Here is an 18,962-nt window from a genome sequence, read left to right as displayed (position 1 = left end):
GTCTTCCTCAGGGCCTCCAAGCTGATATGAAAGACTTAAGAGGAGCATGTCAAGTCCATTACCTCCATTCCGTGGGTCACAGCTTTCACCGCAAAACGGCAGGATGGCGTTTGGCAGCTCTGATCTCCTTGACCAGACCGCTCCACATGTGGTCCCACACTCGAGATTCTGATTTAACTGGTCAGGACTGGGGCCTGGCTGTTAAGACTTTCGAGGGCTCCCCTGATGATGCTAGTATGCAGCCAAGGTTTGGAACCACCACCCCAAGCCAGTGGTCTCAAACAAGCAGCTCATGGGCCCAATCTACATCCCAGATATGTTTGACTCCCACACATGATAAATATGTGTTTAAATTGGATTCAGTTGTCAACATTTAAAAGCATGGAGGTTTTACGTAAACTTGAATTTCTGGGATCCCTTGAGGACTGAGGAACTCTAGTGACTGGACCTACATTTCTGTGTGGTGGAGTTCCAGTGGCTGGAGCTGAGCAGTGGCTGCCCTTTATACATGGCAGGAGTTCTCCGGGTCTCATAGTTCACAGCACTCCTTATTGTCTCACACTAGCCCGCATCATTTATTTTCACTATCTATCCATCCCTCAAGGGCTGCCCTGTAGGGCTTTCCCTTGGAGGCTTGGGAACTGAGGCCTATTGACAAATAAGTGGGGGAGCTCAGACCTTCCTAGTTGTTGATTAAGCTAAGCAAACTTCTTTTTCTTTCCCAGCCTGAGAACATACTGTGTGTCAATCAGACAGGACACCAAATTAAGATCATTGACTTTGGGCTGGCCAGAAGGTAAGGGAGTTGTATTTTGGTACTTCAACAGAACTGCTTGGGGACTCTTGATAGCTCTCTTGGATATGGCTACCCACAACTCAGCCAGTTTTTGAATTTTGAAGACTAATATGAGCAAGCTCTCTTATAAGGTTGGTGGCCTTCACAAAAACTATGTAGACGGCCTTGTTACTACCCTCCTTACTACCACAGGGGACAGCTTTATGCTGCAGGCTCCGTTTCTCCATTTATAGTACTCTTGCCTGGAAAATCCCATAGATGGAGGAGCCTGGAAGGCTGCAGTCCACGGGGTCGCTGATTGTCGGACACGACTGAGCGACTTCACTTTCACTTTTCACTTTCATGCATTGGAGAAGGAAATGGCAACCCACTCCAGTGTTCTTGCCTGGAGAATCCCAGGGATGGGGGAGCCTGGTGGGCTGCCTGCCGTCTATGGGGTCACACAGAGTCGGACATGACCGAAGTGACTTACCAGCAGTAGCAGCAGCATGACTGAGTAATGTTCCATTACTTAGCAACTGAGCAACAAAATATTCCATTGTGTATATGTACCACAGCTTCCTTATCCATTCATCTGTCGATGGACATCTAGGTTGCTTCCATGTCCTGGCTAGTGTAAATAGTGCTGCAATGAACATTGGGGTACATGAATCTTTTTGAATTGTGGTTTTCTCAGGGTATATGCCCAGTAGTGGGATTGCTGGGTCATATGGTGGTTTTATTCCCAGTTTTTTTTAAGGAATTTCCATAGTGTTCTCCATTGTGGCTGTATCAATTTACATTCCTATCAGCAGTGCAAGAGGGTTCCCTTTTCTTCACATCCTCTCCAGCATGTATTGTTTTTTGATGATGGCCATTCTTAGCAGTGTGAGAGCCTGTTCTACAAAGTGAAATAGGTCAGAAGGAGAAAAATGAATATTGTATATTAACACAAATATATGGAATATAGAAAAATGGTAGTGATGATTTGCAAGGCAGTAATAGACAGAGACATAAAGAACAGACTTGTGGGCACAACAGGGAAAGGAGAAGGTGGGACGATTTGAGAATAGCGCGAAACACATATATTGCCACATACAAAATAGATAGCTAGTAGGAAGTTGCTATAGAACACAGGGAGCTCAACCCAGTGCTCTGGGACAACCCAGAGGGCTGGGATGGTGTGGTGGGAGGGAGATTCAAGAGGCAGGGGACATATGTATATACTTATGGCGGATTTACGTTGTTATATGGCAGAAACCAACACAACACCATAAAGAAATTATCCTCCAACTAAAATAAAATTTAAGAAAAGAATTAACTATACTTCAAACCACTTGTGTGAGCAGAGGGGAGTGGTAGTTAAAGGAGGTCACTGAATGGGGTGCTGGGCAGCTCATTTCTATTCACTCCCCAGGTCTCCTGGGGCCAGGATGTGTGATACATTCATTAGCAACTCTGCCTTCCAGAAAATGGCAAGGTTAGACAGGAAAGTGTGTGACTGTGCAGGATGGTGCCATGGATAAGAGGTTCTGGGTGCTCAGGACTGGGCTCAGTCTTGGTAAAATGGTGATATAATGCAGTGACTGTTGATCTGGGCAGTTATGAAGTTTAAATGAGATACTACATCAACAGTGCAGAACCATCCTATGAGGGTGGTTAGGTTCTCAAGTTTTAGTGCATACAGTGAACATTATATGTAATTTAAAAAAAACTTTAAGTCCCTTAGAATGCAAGCCTAGTGAAGTATAGATAGATACTATCTATACTTTACTGTTGGATCCTGTCCTGTGTCATGTGTAATAAACACCATGCCTCTGCAGGGCTCTTGTCCATGGCATGCATACCCAATGGTGTGGCTGTAGCAGACCCTTGGCATTGGGGAGGACATCCACCATCTATAGTGCTTCCCTGGTGGCTCAGATGGTAAAAAATCTGCCTGCACAACAAAATTTTGTAAAGCAATTATCCTTCAATTTAAAAATAAGCAAAAGAGAAAAGTTCAAACTCGCCCCCCACCACACACACACACAGATATCTGCCTGCAATGCAGGAAACCTGGGTTCAATCCCTGGGTCAGGAAGATCCCTTGGAGAAAAGAATGGCAATCCACTCCAGTATTCTTGCCTGGAGAAGTCCATGGACAGAGGAGCCTGGTGGGCTATGGTCCATTGGGGTTGCAAAGAGTCAGACATGACTGAGCGACTAACAGTTAACACTTTCCACAGTTTATAAAGATGGAAATAAATACGTGCTCATCCTCCATGCTTCCTCCAGAATTCTATTTCTACCAGGAAATGACATGTCTCTGAGAATCACATACTTTCTAGATAGGTCTTCACACCACAGCTGAATAATCAAATCTTGAAATTTTCCCTAATGATCATTTTCCACAAAGAAGTTGTTTTCTCACTTTATGAGCCTTGCAGCATCTTCCGCTCTCTCCATAAGGGGAGAAAGGAGACTCTCATCTCCACGGAGGCAGAGCTGCTTGCCTGAGTTCAGCCTCTGGTGTCCAGCACCTGCCTCCCAGAGGTGGCCTTCAAAACCACAGTGGTGGTCTTCCTAGGTCACCACTCCACTGGTTGAAGTGGTCGATGTTATCTCTGTGTAGGTGTGAAAGGTGCATTTTCAGTGCTCCACATGATGGATGGGAGGCCAAGTGCAGGGTTGTTAGAGTAACAGCAGAGGGAAGCTCTTATCATCCCACTCTACCTTCAGGATCCTCATTACACAGTGTATTGTATTTCATTAACAATACCAAGCCCCCCAAACCAAAACCTTAAAAATTACACTCAACCCATAATGTAAAAAAAAAATCGCTTAATATTTTTCTGAGTAATGTTGTATAAAATTGGGATGCATCCTGTACACTTGCATATCTTATGCACCAGGGCATGCTTCTCAACCTAGTTTTCATGTCTCTGCCTGCTCCACAAAGAGCCTTTTTAACCATTTCTTTCCTAATCCCCAGGTTCCATCTTCATGATGCCACAGGTGTACCATGTATCTGTTTACGTACTGTGGCCCTTTGGAGAGCCACAGGCCATTGTAATAGCTAAGACTTTCTTTGCCCCACCCCCACCAGAACCGGTGTTCCCTCGTGGCTCAGACAGCATAGTCTGCTTGCAATGCGGGAGACCCAGGTTCGATCCTTGGGTCAGGACGATTTCCTGGAGAAGGGCATGGCAACCCACTCTTGCCTGGTGAAATGACAAGGGACCCTGACAGGCTATAGTCCATGGGGTCACAAAGAGTTGGACACAACTGAGCGACTAACAATTTCAGTTTCACTTTTCCACAAGAACCACTGTTCCCTCACTGCGGGACAGTATGTTCTTCACTGAGACTGCACACGCTAGCGTGTATGCAGGACCCTCCCAAATGTCAGATGACCAATTGCCAAATGAGGATTTACAGTGACACATTGTGGATTCAGAGCAAGAAGTAACCACCTGAGGTCCCTGGAGTCTGAGAAGGCTTTTCTGAGCAGCCAGAAGAGAGGAATGGACCAAGTTTTGTTACCTGCAGGCGATAGTGCTGGTAAACGTTTAACAGCCCGCTGCAGCTGGAGCGGGAGACGGGATGGGATTGATCTGTAACCTTTGCTAACTTTGGCTGATTTCAAGCTGCCAATGTGACATCACTGAGTACAGAGCTGAGAGGAGATGTGCACAGCTGGCCTTCACGCACTTGTGACAACTGGCTCCAGCACGACTCTGCGTGGAGGGGAGGCAAGAGGGCTGGTGTGACTCGGGGGCTGAGAATAGGATGTGCTGTGCGTGTGAGCAGGCTGACCTGGGGAAGGCAGGAGCTTCAGGTGGGCCAGTGGGTGCTGAGGGCATGTGCAGGGCACTGGAGAAGCGTAGGTGTCAGAAAAAACACGGTGCTCAGGAAATGGCCCTCGGTGGAGCTGGGCCCCCAGGTTCATAGGTTCTGGCTGTGAGATGAAAGGAAAACATCAAAAACATCCTCAGCAGTCTGGCAAACTGGTCACTCAGCCAAAGGATTATTTGGCAAATTGGCCTGCTTACTGGGCAGTGTGATTTTAAGAGGAGGGACCTCTGGGGGGGACTACGTGTGTTGAGAGAGTATGCCTTATGCTCCGGAATAGTTTAAATGTTTGTAAAGAGGGAGGAAATGACAAAATTTCCCCCAACAAGAACTGTAGAAAGTACAGTTGTATTTCTGGGTGGAGCTGTGAGAAGGCTCTGAGATTGTGAGTGGAGGTATGGCCCTCAGTAGAGAGGGGCCATACAGATCTTCAGAGGCTCTGACATCCAGCAAGAGGGACCACTTTTAACAGCAGGCTGGGTGGTAAGAGTCATCAGTGGGTCTAAGTAAGGACATATCAAAGGGTTGAGGATGGAGACAAATGGGAAATAGCTTGTTTAAGCTTGGTCTCCAGAATTTTGGGTGCAGGGATGTGCCTCCTGACTCCCAGTCTTGGGCTCAGATTGGAATCTAAGCACATTTAATCAGATCCTTTGTCAGGGCAAGGAGGTGCTTGTCCCAAACCTTACGGACTGTGACTGCATATGTGACCTTATGGTTACAGAGGGCCTTGCTCTGGGAATTTGGAAAGGGAATCTTAGATACTTTGACCCAACTTTGGGGTGGATGGATTGGTTAACTATTGCCACAGTATTGTTGTATAACGAGTCACACCCATATACACTCCTTGCTGTATAACAAGTCACAGTGACTTAAAACAATTATTTTCCTCCGCACATTTTTGAGTCAGCTGGGGAATTAGTTTGATGGACTCAACTTACACTAGATCATGATAAGGAATCTTGTAAGCCAGTTGTTAAACATGACCATTATTAAAAATTAAATTGTATAAATGTACAATTAAAGAAATTATATTGAAACAAAGATATCACAATTTTATGTTATTTATTTTCATCTTTGGTTGTTCTGGGTCTTCATGGCTGAATGCGGCCTTCCTCTAGTTGCAGAGAGTGGGGGCCATGGTCTAGTGGTGCTCGGGCTTCTCACTGTGTTGGCTTCTTTTGTTGCAGAGCACCAGCTCTAGGGTGCAGAAGCTTCAGTAACTGCAGCACGTGGGCTCAGTATTTCAGCTTGTGGGACCCAGAGCATGGGCTGAGTAGCTGTGGCGTATGGGCTTAGTTGCTGCGTGGCATGTGGGATCTTCCCAGACCAGGGATCAAACCTCTGTCCCCTGCATGGGTAGGCAGATTCTTATCCACTGTACCACCAGGGAAGTCCAAGATATTACATGCTAAAAACTTAATAATTCCTAATTATTTTACTACATTTCACTGTTATTTATGCTCATGAGGTTATTTATGCCTATTGTTATTCTTATTGTGGAAAGACTATAAAATAGTGTGCTATGGCCTATCTCTTCTCAACTCTTTATTCAGTGACATCCTGATAGAACTTTAAAATCAGGCATGGTGAAATCAATATTTACACCATTGGCAGATGCTAAAAATCAGGATTTTAAAAAAAAATCAGATGGCTGGTTGTTAAACTTTTACCCACACACCACTGGTAGGGAGTTTCTGATCTAGGCTGAGCTGAACTGGGCTTGGATGCAGGTCAGTGAGGACAGGTCTTTCCCAGGTGTCTCTCATTCTCTTCCCATGGTGATGGCCGAGGAGCAGGAGGGCACAGTCCTACAGCCTAGCTTGGAACTAGCCCCCTATCACTTCTACCCACATACCACTAGCCAAAGCAACTCACCTGGCCAAGCTCAGCATCAATGGGGTGGGGTAAAATATGCCATCTCTAGTGGAAGGAACTACAAAGCCACATGATACAAGAAGTGGATGTGGGGCAGATGAAGCAGCAGAAATAAGAATGCGTCCTAGGAAAGTGGTGTCTGGGGGCTGAGAGCCTGGACCTTCTGTACCCAAGAGGAAGGCTGCTCCTCTCAGTTTGGCTGCTTGGCTCTGAGGCTCCAGGCAGGTGCCAGTGCAGGGGAGGAACAGGCTGCCGGAGGAAGGCTTTCACTTTCCTCCCCTCCCTGGCTTCCTGCCACCACTCAGCCACCAAGGTGATCTTTGGTGCACTTTCGCTGGATGGGTGTGGGCTGTGTTGGCTCAGGGTTTGCATTTGCCCAGCTCTTGGCAAATTTGAAAGAGAGGAGACTGTATTTTGAAAACTCATATCCCTGTTGGGCCACATCAGCAGAATATTTATTTTATTCTTCTCTCTCAATTTCCCCATCTGTAAAATGGGGACAGTAGACTTACTTCATGGTGCTGTTATGGGAATGAAAGTTTATATAAATAAAACTTTTAACATGGTATCTGCAAAAAGAAAGTATTCACTGATTTTTTTAAATAAATATTTAACTTCTGGAGGAGTTTTAGGTGCATATCAAAATTGGGGGAAGGAACAGGGATTTTCCATTTATCCCCTTTCCCACATATGCAAAGCCTCCCACATCATCAACAATGATAAGCCTATTTTGACACATCATAATCACCCAAAGCCCATAGTTTAAATTAAGATGCACTCTTGACATTGTACATTTTGTGGGTTTGGATTAGTGATGTTCTCACGAAGAGTATTGGAAAAGGAAATGGCAACCCACTCCAGTATTCTTGCCTGGAGAATCCCATGGATGGGGTGGCGGGGGGCGGGGGCAACGCCTGGCGGGCTACAGTCCATGGGGTCGCAAGAGTCAGACACAACTTAGCGACTAAACCACCACCACCACGAAGAGTATATCATGTGAAATGACAGGATGGACGAATCACAAGCTGGAATCAAGATTGCCAGGAGAAATATCAACAACCTCAGATAGGCAGATGATACCACTCTAATGGCCGAAAGTGAAAGGAACTAAAGAGCTTCTTGATGAGGGTGAAAGACTCGGAGAGTGAAAAAATCTGCCTTAAAACTCATCAAAAAACTAAGATCAAGGCATCTGGGCTCATCACTTCATGGCAAATAGAAAGGGAAAAAGTGGAAACAGTGACAGATTTTATTTTGGGTGGCTCCAAAACTATTGCAGATGGTGACTACAGCCATTAAATTAAAAGACACTTGGTCCTTGGAAGGAAAGCTATGACAAACCTAGACAGTGTATTTAAAAACAGAGACATCACTCTGCCAATAAAGGTCCATATAGTCAAAACTATGGTTTTTCCAGTAGTCATGTATGGATGTGAGATTTGGACCATAAAGAAGTCTGAGTGCCGAAGAATTGATGCTTTCAAATTGTGGTGCTGGAGAAGACTCTTGAGAGTCCCTTGAACAGCAAGGAGATCAAACCAGTCAATCCTAAAGGAAATCAACCCTGAATATTCATTGCAAGGACTGATGCTGAAGCTGAAGCTATAGTACTTTGGCCACCTGATGGCAAAAGCTGACTCATTAGAAAAGACCCTGATGCTGGGAAAGATTGAGGGCAGGAGGAGAAGAGGGCAACAGAAGATGAAATAGTTGGGTTGCATCATCAACATAATTGACTGAACAAACTCTGGGAGATAGTGAAGGATAGAGAAGCCTGGGTTGCTGCAGTCCATGGGGTCACAAAGAGACTGACACAACTTAGCAGCTGAACAACAACAAATGGGTTTGGACAAATGATGTATGATGGCATATATTCATCAACAGAGTATCTTCACTGCCCTTAAAATCCTCTGTGCTTCACCTATTTATCGTTCCTCCTCCCTAACCCTGGCAATCGTGATCTTTTTATTGTCTCCATAGTTTTGCCCTTACCAGAATGTCATATATTTGGAATCACACAGTATGTAACCTTTTCAGACTGGCTTCTTTCATTTGGCAATATGCTTTTAAGGTTCTTTCATGTCTTTTCAGGGCTTCCCAGATGGCTTTAGTGGTAAAGAACTCACCTGCCAATGCAAGAGATGTGGGTTCAATCCCTGGGTCAGGAAGATCCCCTGTAGAAAGTGAAAGTGAAGTCGCTCAGTCATGTCCGACTCTTTGCGACCCCATGGACTGTAGCCTACCAGGCTCCTCTGTCCATGGGATTTTCCAGGCAAGCGTACTGGAGTGGATTGCCATTTCCTTCTCCAGGGGATCTTCCCAACCCAGGGATTGAACCCAGGTCTCCCGCACTGTAGACAGATGCTTTACCATCTGAGCCACCAGGGCATGGCAATCCACTCCAGTATTCTTGCCTGGAGAATTCCATGGACAGAGGAGCCTGTTGGGCTACATTCCATAGGGTTGCAAAGAGTCAGACACGACTAAAGTGACCTAGCATGCTTACATGTCTTTTCACGACTTGATGGTTCTTTATTTCTTTTCTTTATTTTTTTTCTGTGTTGAATACTATTCCATTGTCTGGATGTACCATACTTTATATTATCCACTCACCAACTGAAGGACACCTTTGTTGCTGCCCATTAAGTTTTAGCTAGGGATTTTCTTCTCTTTCAAGAATGATTCTAAAAATCAACTTTTGTCATTCAGCAAAAATCAAATTTCTCCACACAGCAATCAATTATCTTCCTGCTGCTGCTGCTGCTAAGTCACTTCAGTCATGTCCAACTCTATGCTACCCCATAGACGGCAGCCCACCAGGCTCCCCCGTCCCTGGGATTCTCCAGGCAAGAACACTGGAGTGGGTTGCCATTTCCTTCTCCAATGCATGAAAGTGAAAAGTAAAAGTGAAGTCACTCAGTCGTGTCTGACTCCTAGCGACCCCATGGACTGCAGCCCACCAGGCTCCTCCGTCCATGGGATTCTCCAGGCAAAAGTACTGGAGTGGGGTGCCATCGCCTTCTCCGAATTATCTTCCTAGTCTCCCTTAAACTTCATGTCCAGAATAATTTTCCTAATCTTTTTTTGTAATTTTATAAAACACATGTAACATAAAATTTACCATGTTAGCAATTACTAAGAATAGTTACAGTTGTTGTTCAATCACTCAGATATATCTGACTCTTTGTGGCCCCATGGACTGCAGCACCCCAGGCTTCCCTCACTCTGTCCCAGAGTTTGCTCAAACTCATGTCAATTATGTCAATGATGCAACCCAATCATCTCATCCACTCTTGCCCCCTTCTCCTCCTGCCCTCAATCTTTACCAGCATCAGGACCTTTTCCAGTGAGTTAGCTCTTTGCATCAGGTGGCCAAAGTATTGGAGTTTCAGTTTCAGCATCAGTCCTTGCAATGAATATTTAGGGTTGATTTCCTTTAGAATTGACTGGTTTGATCTCCTTGTTGTCCAAGGGACTCTCAAGAGTCTTCTCCAACACCACAGTTCAAAAACATCAATTCTTTGGTGCTCAGCCTTCTTTATGGTCCAGCTCTCACATCCATACATGACTACTGGAAAAACCATAGCTTGACTATACAGAACTTTGTCAACAAAGTGATGTCTTCTGCTTCTTAATATGCTGTCTAGGTTTGTCATAGCTTTTCTTCCAAGGAGCAAGCATCTTTAACTATGTTCATATTGTTGTGCAACCGATTTCCAGAGCTCTTTTTATCTTGCAAAACTGAGACTCTATGCCCATTAAACAAATACCCCTCATTTTCCTCCGGCCTCCAGCACCTGGAAACCATCATCCTACCTTCTGTCTCTGAACTAACTACTCTGGGAACCTCATATAAGTGGAATCATACAGTATTTCTCTTTTTGTGACTGGCTTATTTCACTTACTGTAATGTCTTTGAGGTTCATCCAAATTACAGCATGTGTTAGAATTTTCTTTCTTTTTAAAGCTGAATGATATTCTATTGTATGTATATACCAGATTTTGCTTATACATTAATCTGTTGATGGACACTTGGGTTGCTTTCACCTTTTGGCTAGTTTTAACTACTGCTGCCACGAATGTGGGTGTATAAATATGACTTCAAGACACTGCTTTTAATTTTTTTGGATATATAGCCAGAAGCAGGATTCCTGGATCATATGGTAGTTCTTAAAAAAGATTTTGAAGAACTGCCACACTGTTTTCCATAGTAACTGCATCATTTTACATTTCCACTATTAAGCGTTCTAATTTCATCATATCCTAGCCAGCAGTTGCTATGTTCTGTTTTTTCTGATGGTGTGGGTATGATTTCATTGTGGTTTTGATTTGTATTTCCCTGTGGTTTGATTTGATGATCAGTGATGCTGAGCATTTTGCCTCTTTCTATAACTCATACCATCTTCCCTTTAACCATGTTGCACAACAGAGCAGTGCTCCCCACACAGCTTCTACCCAGTTTTTGCTCACTCATGTGAGTGAGTGAGTGGGTGAAAGTCAGTCAATCATGTCTGATTCCACGGCCCCATGAACTGTATCCATGGAATTCTCCAGGCTAGAATCCTGGAGTGGGTAGCCTTTCCCTTCGCCAGGGGATCAAACCCAGGTCTCCCGCATTGCAGGTGGATTCTTTACCAGCTGAGCCACAAGGGAAGCCCTCATTCATGTGACTGGAGGCCAAATAAGATATATTGATAGTCCCTCCATTTCAGATTGTAAATACCTGGAGGAGGAAGACTGTGGTTTTCTTATTTTCCCCAGTGACTTAGGAAAGTCTGCATTTAGGGCCTGAGGGTGTGATGACTTCTCAGTGAACCACACGGGATGTGAGGTCTAGAAAACATGGCTGACACCAAGGGTTGAGGCGTATTTAGCTCCCAACGAGAATTAGCCTGGCATCCCCAGCTTCTCTCGGCGCTCACTTCCATTGTGCTCTGCACCCTTCTTCCCCAGATACAAGCCTCGGGAGAAGCTGAAGGTGAACTTTGGCACTCCTGAGTTCCTGGCCCCAGAAGTCGTCAATTATGAGTTTGTCTCGTTCCCGACGGACATGTGGAGTGTGGGAGTCATCACCTACATGCTGTGAGTGCCCAGGGGCCTGGTTTCCCACTGGGGATGGAGGTCATTTGTCTTAGTTTGGGTATCCTTAGAAGCAGCAAAAATCTGAGTGCGAGCAGTTTATTGGGGAGGTGTCCCCAAGAGAAACACCGAGAAGTGGGGAAGTGAAATGGGGAAGGAAGGCAACTAGCAAGCTGTGTGTTGTGGAGTCAGTTGCAGCTGTGGGTAACTGGAGTTTAATCCTGTGGGGAACAGGGGACCCACTGTGGGACCCGCTCAGAGCTAGTTCGACTGAGGGGGGAGGGAGTTGGAGTATTTATACACTGGCTCTAATCAGTTGCTGCTAGTGGGCTGGTCCCAGAGTTATTAATTCCCTGAAACCTCCAGGTTGATAAATCAGCTTCCACTAGAGAGAGAGCCCTCTGGTGAAGAAATAGAGGTGCTGCAGTACAAGTGGGGCTGGAGTGCACTGAAGTGGTAAGGAGAGGGGCTGACAGAGCAGGGCTCAGCTCACGCGTCATCTAACCTTGTCCCTCTGCTCCCCGTTTTCTCTGGGCTGAGGAAGTAGAGGTAGGATGGGCTGAGAGGAGAGCCAACCACAGACTTAACATTCTCTCTCTCCAATTCTCTCAGCTATTTCCTCAGGGGCACGGCAAAATCAAGCTTTGCTCCTAGTCTTATTATTACTATTACTATTACTATTAGTACTGTTTCCTGTACTTTGCGCGTATGCTGCACCAGGTGGGGGAATACTGAGGCCCAAGGCCAGCCATCGAGGTGGTCCTGTCTCTTTGCCCTCCTCTAGATGAGCCTAGTAAAGCCACTTTTCCTTTGGCCTCTGAGGTCTGGGTAGTCTCAGAGACATGCCAAGCTATTTTAAAATTCAGTCAAATGTACATGACAAATGGGCATATTGGGTTGGGCCCCAATTTACTCAGGGTAAGAGGGAATGTTGGAGAAGAAAATGGCAACCCATTCCAGTATTCTAGGCTGGGAAATCCCATGGATAGAGGAGCCTGGTGGGCTACAGTCCATGGAGTCGCAAAGAGTTGGCCACACCTGAGCGACTAAACAAGAGGGAATGCAGTAAGCATGATAAGGGACTTTTTCCAACACCCTTCCTGCCATCAATTTCCCAGTCCTTCCACTTCCTCTACTGAGTGCTGGGGATTTCTCCTATGGAGAGGCAACGGCGGGTGCTTTTCTTTCGAACCTTCTTGGTTCTGGTTAGCTTTGCTTGACCTTGTAAGAGTCTTCTCTGTTTGTCAATGTGTGTTGGCAGGTGTGGATTCCACATACTGACGGTCCTTTCTCTCCTCTGTAGACTCAGTGGCTTGTCCCCATTTCTAGGAGAAACAGACGCAGAGACCATGAATTTCATTGTGAACTGTAACTGGGATTTTGATGCTGATACTTTTGAAGGGCTGTCAGAGGAGGCCAAGGACTTTGTCTCTCGGTTGCTGGTCAAAGAGAAGAGGTACCCTTTATTGCTTATCACCCGTGATCCATTCTGATGGTGACCATCCATCTGGATGCTGTGGAAATCACGCTGTACTGGGTGGGGCTGCTGAAGTGAATGGTCCTTCTATCCTATAGACCAGTTCTGTCCAGGATTTCTTAGTCTGCTACTTCTTTGGGAGAAAAAGGTAGCAGGGAAAGGGACAAAGGAAATCAATCAAGAAACAAGTGACTAGGATCGTAAAATCTAGACAGAGTTTTAGAAAGGACCATATTTATAAATCAGGCCTATTTCCAAGTTATCACTTTTGATAGGCTAATATTGAAAAAAAGTTGAGACATGCAGTTGTTATTGCCCAGAATGAAAGACATAAAACCTTATTTCTTGGAGATGAAGACCTACTTACTTTTCAGTAGGTTTATCAAGGTCATGGGTTGGAGCACTGAGTTTTCCAGTACTCAGACATACGGGAATAACTACAAGTAGTAAGGCCCAAGATCTGGGCTCTGAGGTAGCTCTCGTTCCCTTGCCATGACTGTTTTGTTTCTTCCTGACTGTGAAAAGTTATGTGTGATGAAAAATATTTCTAATTCAGAAGAACAAGTTGACATTATTCTCTATGAAGTTCTTTTACTTCTTGAGAGCAATTCCAGGCTCACCTGGCCCCTCTTCTGTCCTGCCTCAATTCCCCAGCTCTACTGTGGGAGGTGGTAATTAATCAGTGGGAAATACATCTTCCATAGAGGGCTGGGAACATTTTGCTGACGACATTCTTGCACTTTTAAGGATGGGAATTTTAGGTAGGAGGGTGTCTTTTTTTAGTATGTGGCATGAATCTGCCCAAATGATTAATCTCTTCCACTGACTCAGCTTCCTACCAATTGAACAGATTTTGGACAGCCAGAAAAGGCAACCCCACCTAAAAGTCTCACCTGCTGTTTGATTTCACAGCTGCAGAATGAGTGCCACACAGTGCCTGAAACATGAGTGGCTGAATAATTTGCCTGCTAAAGCTTCAAAATCGAAAGTTCATCTCAAATCCCAACTATTGCTGCAGAAATACATGGCACAGAGGAAATGGAAGGTATCTGTTTTTCTTTTAGTAAAAGCAGCACTTGTCTTCTTTAAATGTCCTGTGAAAGAAGTGTACTAAGTTTTTTACTCACATTTTGATTCTAAATAGATTATTTAGGGAGAAAAAAGCCTCATGTCAAAATCTATTACCTTGATTTAAAAAATGCCTCAGAACAAAAACAACTGGCATAAAAGTAGCATTTAATTCATACTTATGTGAACACTTGAAGTGACAGCGTGAAGTTTGAACATATGTTCTCAATGACCATTGCAGTGAAGTGATCAGAACTAACTGCCTGTAGTTTGAGGCTGATTCCTCCACATTTCAGAAAGAGGGCCTAGGAAAGCCTGGAAGTGAAAGTGTTAGCCACTCAGTTTTGTCCGACAATTTGTGACCTTGTGGACTGTAGGCCACCAGGGTCCTCTGTCCATAGAATCCTCCAGGCAAGAATACTGGAGTGGGTAGCCATTCCCTTCTCCAGGGGATCTTCCCAACCCAGATATTGAACTTGAGTCTCCTGCAATGTTGCAGGCAGATTCTTTACCATTTGAGCCACCAGGGAAGCCCTATTAGGCTTTAAAAGCTTTATAATTTTGAGAACTCTTTGGAACCATGGATGTAAAATGTATCTTAAAAAAAGTTGTCCCCCAGAGAAGTGACTTTCCAATATTTTGATGTTGGCTTAGATCCTCAATAAAGCCAGCATACAAGTATATGTATACTCACACATGTGTTAAACAAAAATATTGTGACTTTTGCTCCACAGAGTATGATGAGCTCTGATATTTTCTACTCTATGATATTTGGTTTCATTAAAAATTTTCTAATCATGCTCCATGAATTTGATTTCATGACTCAATGGTGAGTTGTGAATTACAATTTAAAAAATACCATTCTAGAGTGCTCCATTTTTCACATGAAAAGGGCAGGAGAACATATTTTCTCACTTCAAACTTGCTCCAGATATGCCCCTGAAAGTCATGTGACTGTTTTACTATAGTTTTCCTAGAATCTTCTTTTCCCCTTTAGTTATCAGTTTTAAACAAACTCAAGTGGCTAAACTTAAGCAAGTCCTTTTATTGTTTCTTCTTTAAATAAATGGACTAAAAATATGCTTCCCTCCTCTTTTTTTTTCTCTCCCCCGCTTAAGAAACACTTCTACGTGGTGACTGCTGCCAACAGGTTAAGGAAATTTCCAACTTGTCCCTAATCCTCAACTCTGCTGCTCCCGTGGGCCTAGAAATTACTGGGACTGCTGGTGAAATCATGACTGAAGATTCTTAATAATGTGGCTTTCTACTTATTTTGTTTCAAAAATGTTACGACTGTTGCCTTCCTTGTGGATGAAAAGTGGCTGTAAGAAAGTGACCTAAGAATTTTTTCTGGTTTGTAAGATCACTGAGTTGAAATGATGTGGTTACTTTTCAAGTGTACCTACTTTTGGTGATAAGTATAGGCATGCTTTAAGTAGTAGGTAGGAAAGCTCCTCGGAGAAGGCAATGACACCCCACTCCAGTACTCTTGCCTGGAAAATCCCATGGACGGAGGAGCCTGGTAGGCTGCAGTCCATGGGGTCGCTAAGAGTCGGACACGACTGAGCAACTTCACTTTCACTTTTCACTTTCATGCATTGGAGAAGGAAATGGCAACCCACTCCAGTGTTGTTGCCTGGAGAATCCCAGGGACGGGGGAGCCTGGTTGGCTACTGTCTATGGGGTCACACAGAGTCAGACACGACTGAAGTGACTTAGCATAGCATAGGAAAGCTCCTACTTTGTATATGTCAACTTTAAAGTCAGCTTACTTTGATTAAAGAGCCCAGTGGACTATCACACAGGGCATGTTAGTCAGTGTTACCTCCTCCAGTGCAAAGAATTCCTAGCATTTTGATTTGCTCAAAAGTAAGCTGACATTTTGTACGATATTTGTTGCTCTAGTGTGAAGCAATGTAAATTTAGGGCAGAGATTCTCAAACTTGTTTTAGCTTGTACTCCCTTTCGAGAATCAAAACATGCAGACCTGTAGCCTCTCCTAATTCTGCCCTGTCCTGACACTGGCAGTCTCCATCCTGACCTGTCTTTCTCAGTTATGAATCTATGGTCTAGTAAGTCTGGAAACTGATATGTAATATGTGAAAAGAGAGTGCAATGGTGTTTAGCTTTCTGAGAGAAACACAGAAACGATGGATCGTGAGAAGTCAAATGAAAACTGCTCTCCTGCTTTATGGGGATAGAACTGTCACTTAACTAACTTCATGAAATGAGTAACAAGGAATGCTTTATTATTCAAAAGTAAATATTCCTTTTAATTTCCTCACTGCTAACTTGATTTTCATGGTATTCCCCATGACCTTCTTGGGTCAGCAGTTTTTACTTTTAGTTTGTAATTAGCCATGCAACAGTTTCACATTTTTTTGTCCCATAATACTTTTTTTTTTTTTTTTTTTTTAAGTAGAGGACGTGGGTGTGGGGAGAAGGGCAGAAGATGGAGAGATTAATCCTCCTGATGCATTTCTTCAGTTATAATGTTCCTCGGGAACACTAACGCCTGTTAGGAAGCTAAGATTTTCAGTACCGGCACACCTCCGCCTGCTGCAAGCTGACTGGCTAGTGGATGAATATCAGAAGGGATGGCTGCTGGAAATCTCTCTTTCATGGGCCAGTAACAGTGACTTAGTAAAATGCTTTAAGGTGTTTTGAAAGCAGCCTCAGAAAGAGCTAGAGGATATCTATAGTTCTATCTATAGTATGGTTATTCTTCCCCTCCACAGTGGCAGGGAATGCTATGAATCTTCTCCCCAGAAAAAAGGAGTCTCCCCAGTTAGTTATTCTAATCTAGAACACCACTGCCTAACAGAAATATATGAGTCAAATACATAATTTTAAAATGTCTGATAGCTTCTCTTTTAAAAAAATCTGGTAAAATTAATTTCAATAATTTATTTAGCATAATATATCAAACATTTCAATATCTAATCATTATAAAAATTATTGATAAGCTATTTTATATTCTTTTTTTCATATTAAGTCTCCAAAATCTGGTGTGTATTTTATACTTAAAATACATGTCAGTTCAGATTCTAGGTTTTTATCAGACATAATTTGTATTTAGATTTCATAAAATTTACTGTGGAAAAATATATTCACATGCTCAAGTTATTCAAAGCATCTTAAATATTTTCTAGTATTTTTACATTTAATAAAAATTAGGAATTAGGAATTCAGTTTTACAGTTGCATTAACCACATTTTAAGTGCATTTAGTCACTTGGTTTGTGGCTTCTATATGACAGGACAGATCCAGGGAAAATCTAATAGTTATCAAATTTTAATTTTCCCATATATGCTGTAATTCTCTACCTAAAGAAACAACTTTTCTCCAAAGTTCCTTTGAGGGGATTTGTTTAGGCCAGACCCACACAAGTGAGAGTTACTGCAGAAGTTAGCCTCCCTTATTTGAAATGTGAGGGAGTTTTTATGAAGCTTTAATTTTCTGGATATATTATTAAAAATTTTCTGGATATTTTTAGTTCTCTGCTGGTATGTACTGAACTCAAAAATTTTTTAGACTGATGCTTTGCTAGTATTAACTATTTCTAATGGGAGTTTTTAATTTGAACGAACAGTCCTTAAAAACTGCTGAGAGATCCAATATAAAATAAAATTTTTAAAAAAGAAAGAAAACTGCCTAGCAGAGGAAATCTGAAAGGTAGTCATGACCCACATTTTATCTATCAGATTTAGTGGGAGTGTGAGAAAAACAGAATTTTTTACTCTTGATGAATATAAAGATGAATATCAAGTATCCAATCCAAATAAAAGTCATGCCCACACTTTCACCCAGCAATTCCATTTCTAGAAATTTATCTCTCAGCAATATTTGAACCAGTGGGCAGAGGTGTATGCAAAGTAACATTTACTGTAGCAAAACGGCCCAATGAACACAACCTACATGCGATTATCAGTATGAGTTTAAATTTTGCCACATACGTATAGGAGGTTGCCTTGTAGCTGTTAAAGATAGACCTTGATGTACTGATTTTTATTATGAAAAAATTATGGAACATATATATGGTATTATCCTATTTGTGAAGACATGTTTATATATGTGTTAAAATTTTCTAGGTTATGCAAGAACCTTAACAGTGGAACGTGGAAATTGGGAGATGGGGAGAGAGGGAATTCTACTTTTCACGTTATTTCTGAATTATTTGAATTTTTTTAACAATGAGCATGTATTGCTTTTATAATTAAAAATTAGCCACCTCTTGTCAAGTGTGGACCCTGTCTTGACCCTGATTTGAGCAAATAAACAATAAAGATATTTCAGAGACATTTAGGGAAATTTAATTCTAAATTGTATATTTGATGGCAGAACTTCTATTTGTATTAATATTGTGAGGTATGATAACAATGTGTTTATAATGTGGATTAAATGACTTCAAGAAAAAGGGAGATAATAGTGAAGCAAGTGTGGCAAAATCTTAACTGTTGGGTTTGGGTAGTCAGTATGGGCTATCAGTGTATTTTCCTCTAGTAAAGGGACACACATTTGTTGTATATATTTGAAAACTTTCATGATAAAGCATTTTTTAATCAGTTAAATAAGCCAAGAGGAGCTGTTAAAGAAATGAGCTTCCAAAAATCTTTACAACAGCACTGGAATATATGAACCCAGTAAGTAGAAAGCTTCCATTGCTGGGGAATGAATGAGTTTAAAAATTGTAAAGGATTCCAGGTCCAGGAGAGCATTTGGACAAGACTATGTTAAGGCAATTCCCCTACCCCACAACTATTAGGTTGGTGCAAACGTAATTGCTATCTCAGATCGTGAATTTTAAATCATTTTAACTAGACTCAAACATATCTTTATTAATCAAAATAG

The 18,962-nt window shown here is 42.8% G+C and overlaps 1 protein-coding gene across 9 annotated transcripts in view; it reads left to right on the top strand.

Moving 5' to 3' along the window:
- The window catches only part of MYLK3 (myosin light chain kinase 3), a 57,879-nt gene extending 39,469 nt beyond the window's left edge, over nucleotides 1–18,410 (top strand). For 8 of the 9 annotated variants that reach the window (XM_055553413.1, XM_055553415.1, XM_055553411.1 and 5 more), the window contains 5 exons: nucleotides 726–796; nucleotides 11,441–11,569; nucleotides 12,870–13,022; nucleotides 13,956–14,088; nucleotides 15,230–18,410. In XM_055553413.1, coding sequence (XP_055409388.1) covers nucleotides 726–796; nucleotides 11,441–11,569; nucleotides 12,870–13,022; nucleotides 13,956–14,088; nucleotides 15,230–15,289 — 546 coding nt within the window. In that variant the 3' untranslated portion in view covers nucleotides 15,290–18,410. Of the gene's footprint in view, nucleotides 1–725; nucleotides 797–11,440; nucleotides 11,570–11,932; nucleotides 12,023–12,869; nucleotides 13,023–13,955; nucleotides 14,089–15,229 lie in introns of those variants that run through there. The other variant, XM_055553412.1, reaches the window with a different exon arrangement.
- Nucleotides 18,411–18,962: the final 552 nt, after the last annotated feature.

The sequence above is a fragment of the Bubalus kerabau genome, chromosome 17, assembly GCF_029407905.1.
Source record: "Bubalus kerabau isolate K-KA32 ecotype Philippines breed swamp buffalo chromosome 17, PCC_UOA_SB_1v2, whole genome shotgun sequence".
Lineage (NCBI taxonomy): Eukaryota > Metazoa > Chordata > Mammalia > Artiodactyla > Bovidae > Bubalus > Bubalus kerabau.
This window is presented reverse-complemented; position numbering and strand designations above follow the sequence as displayed.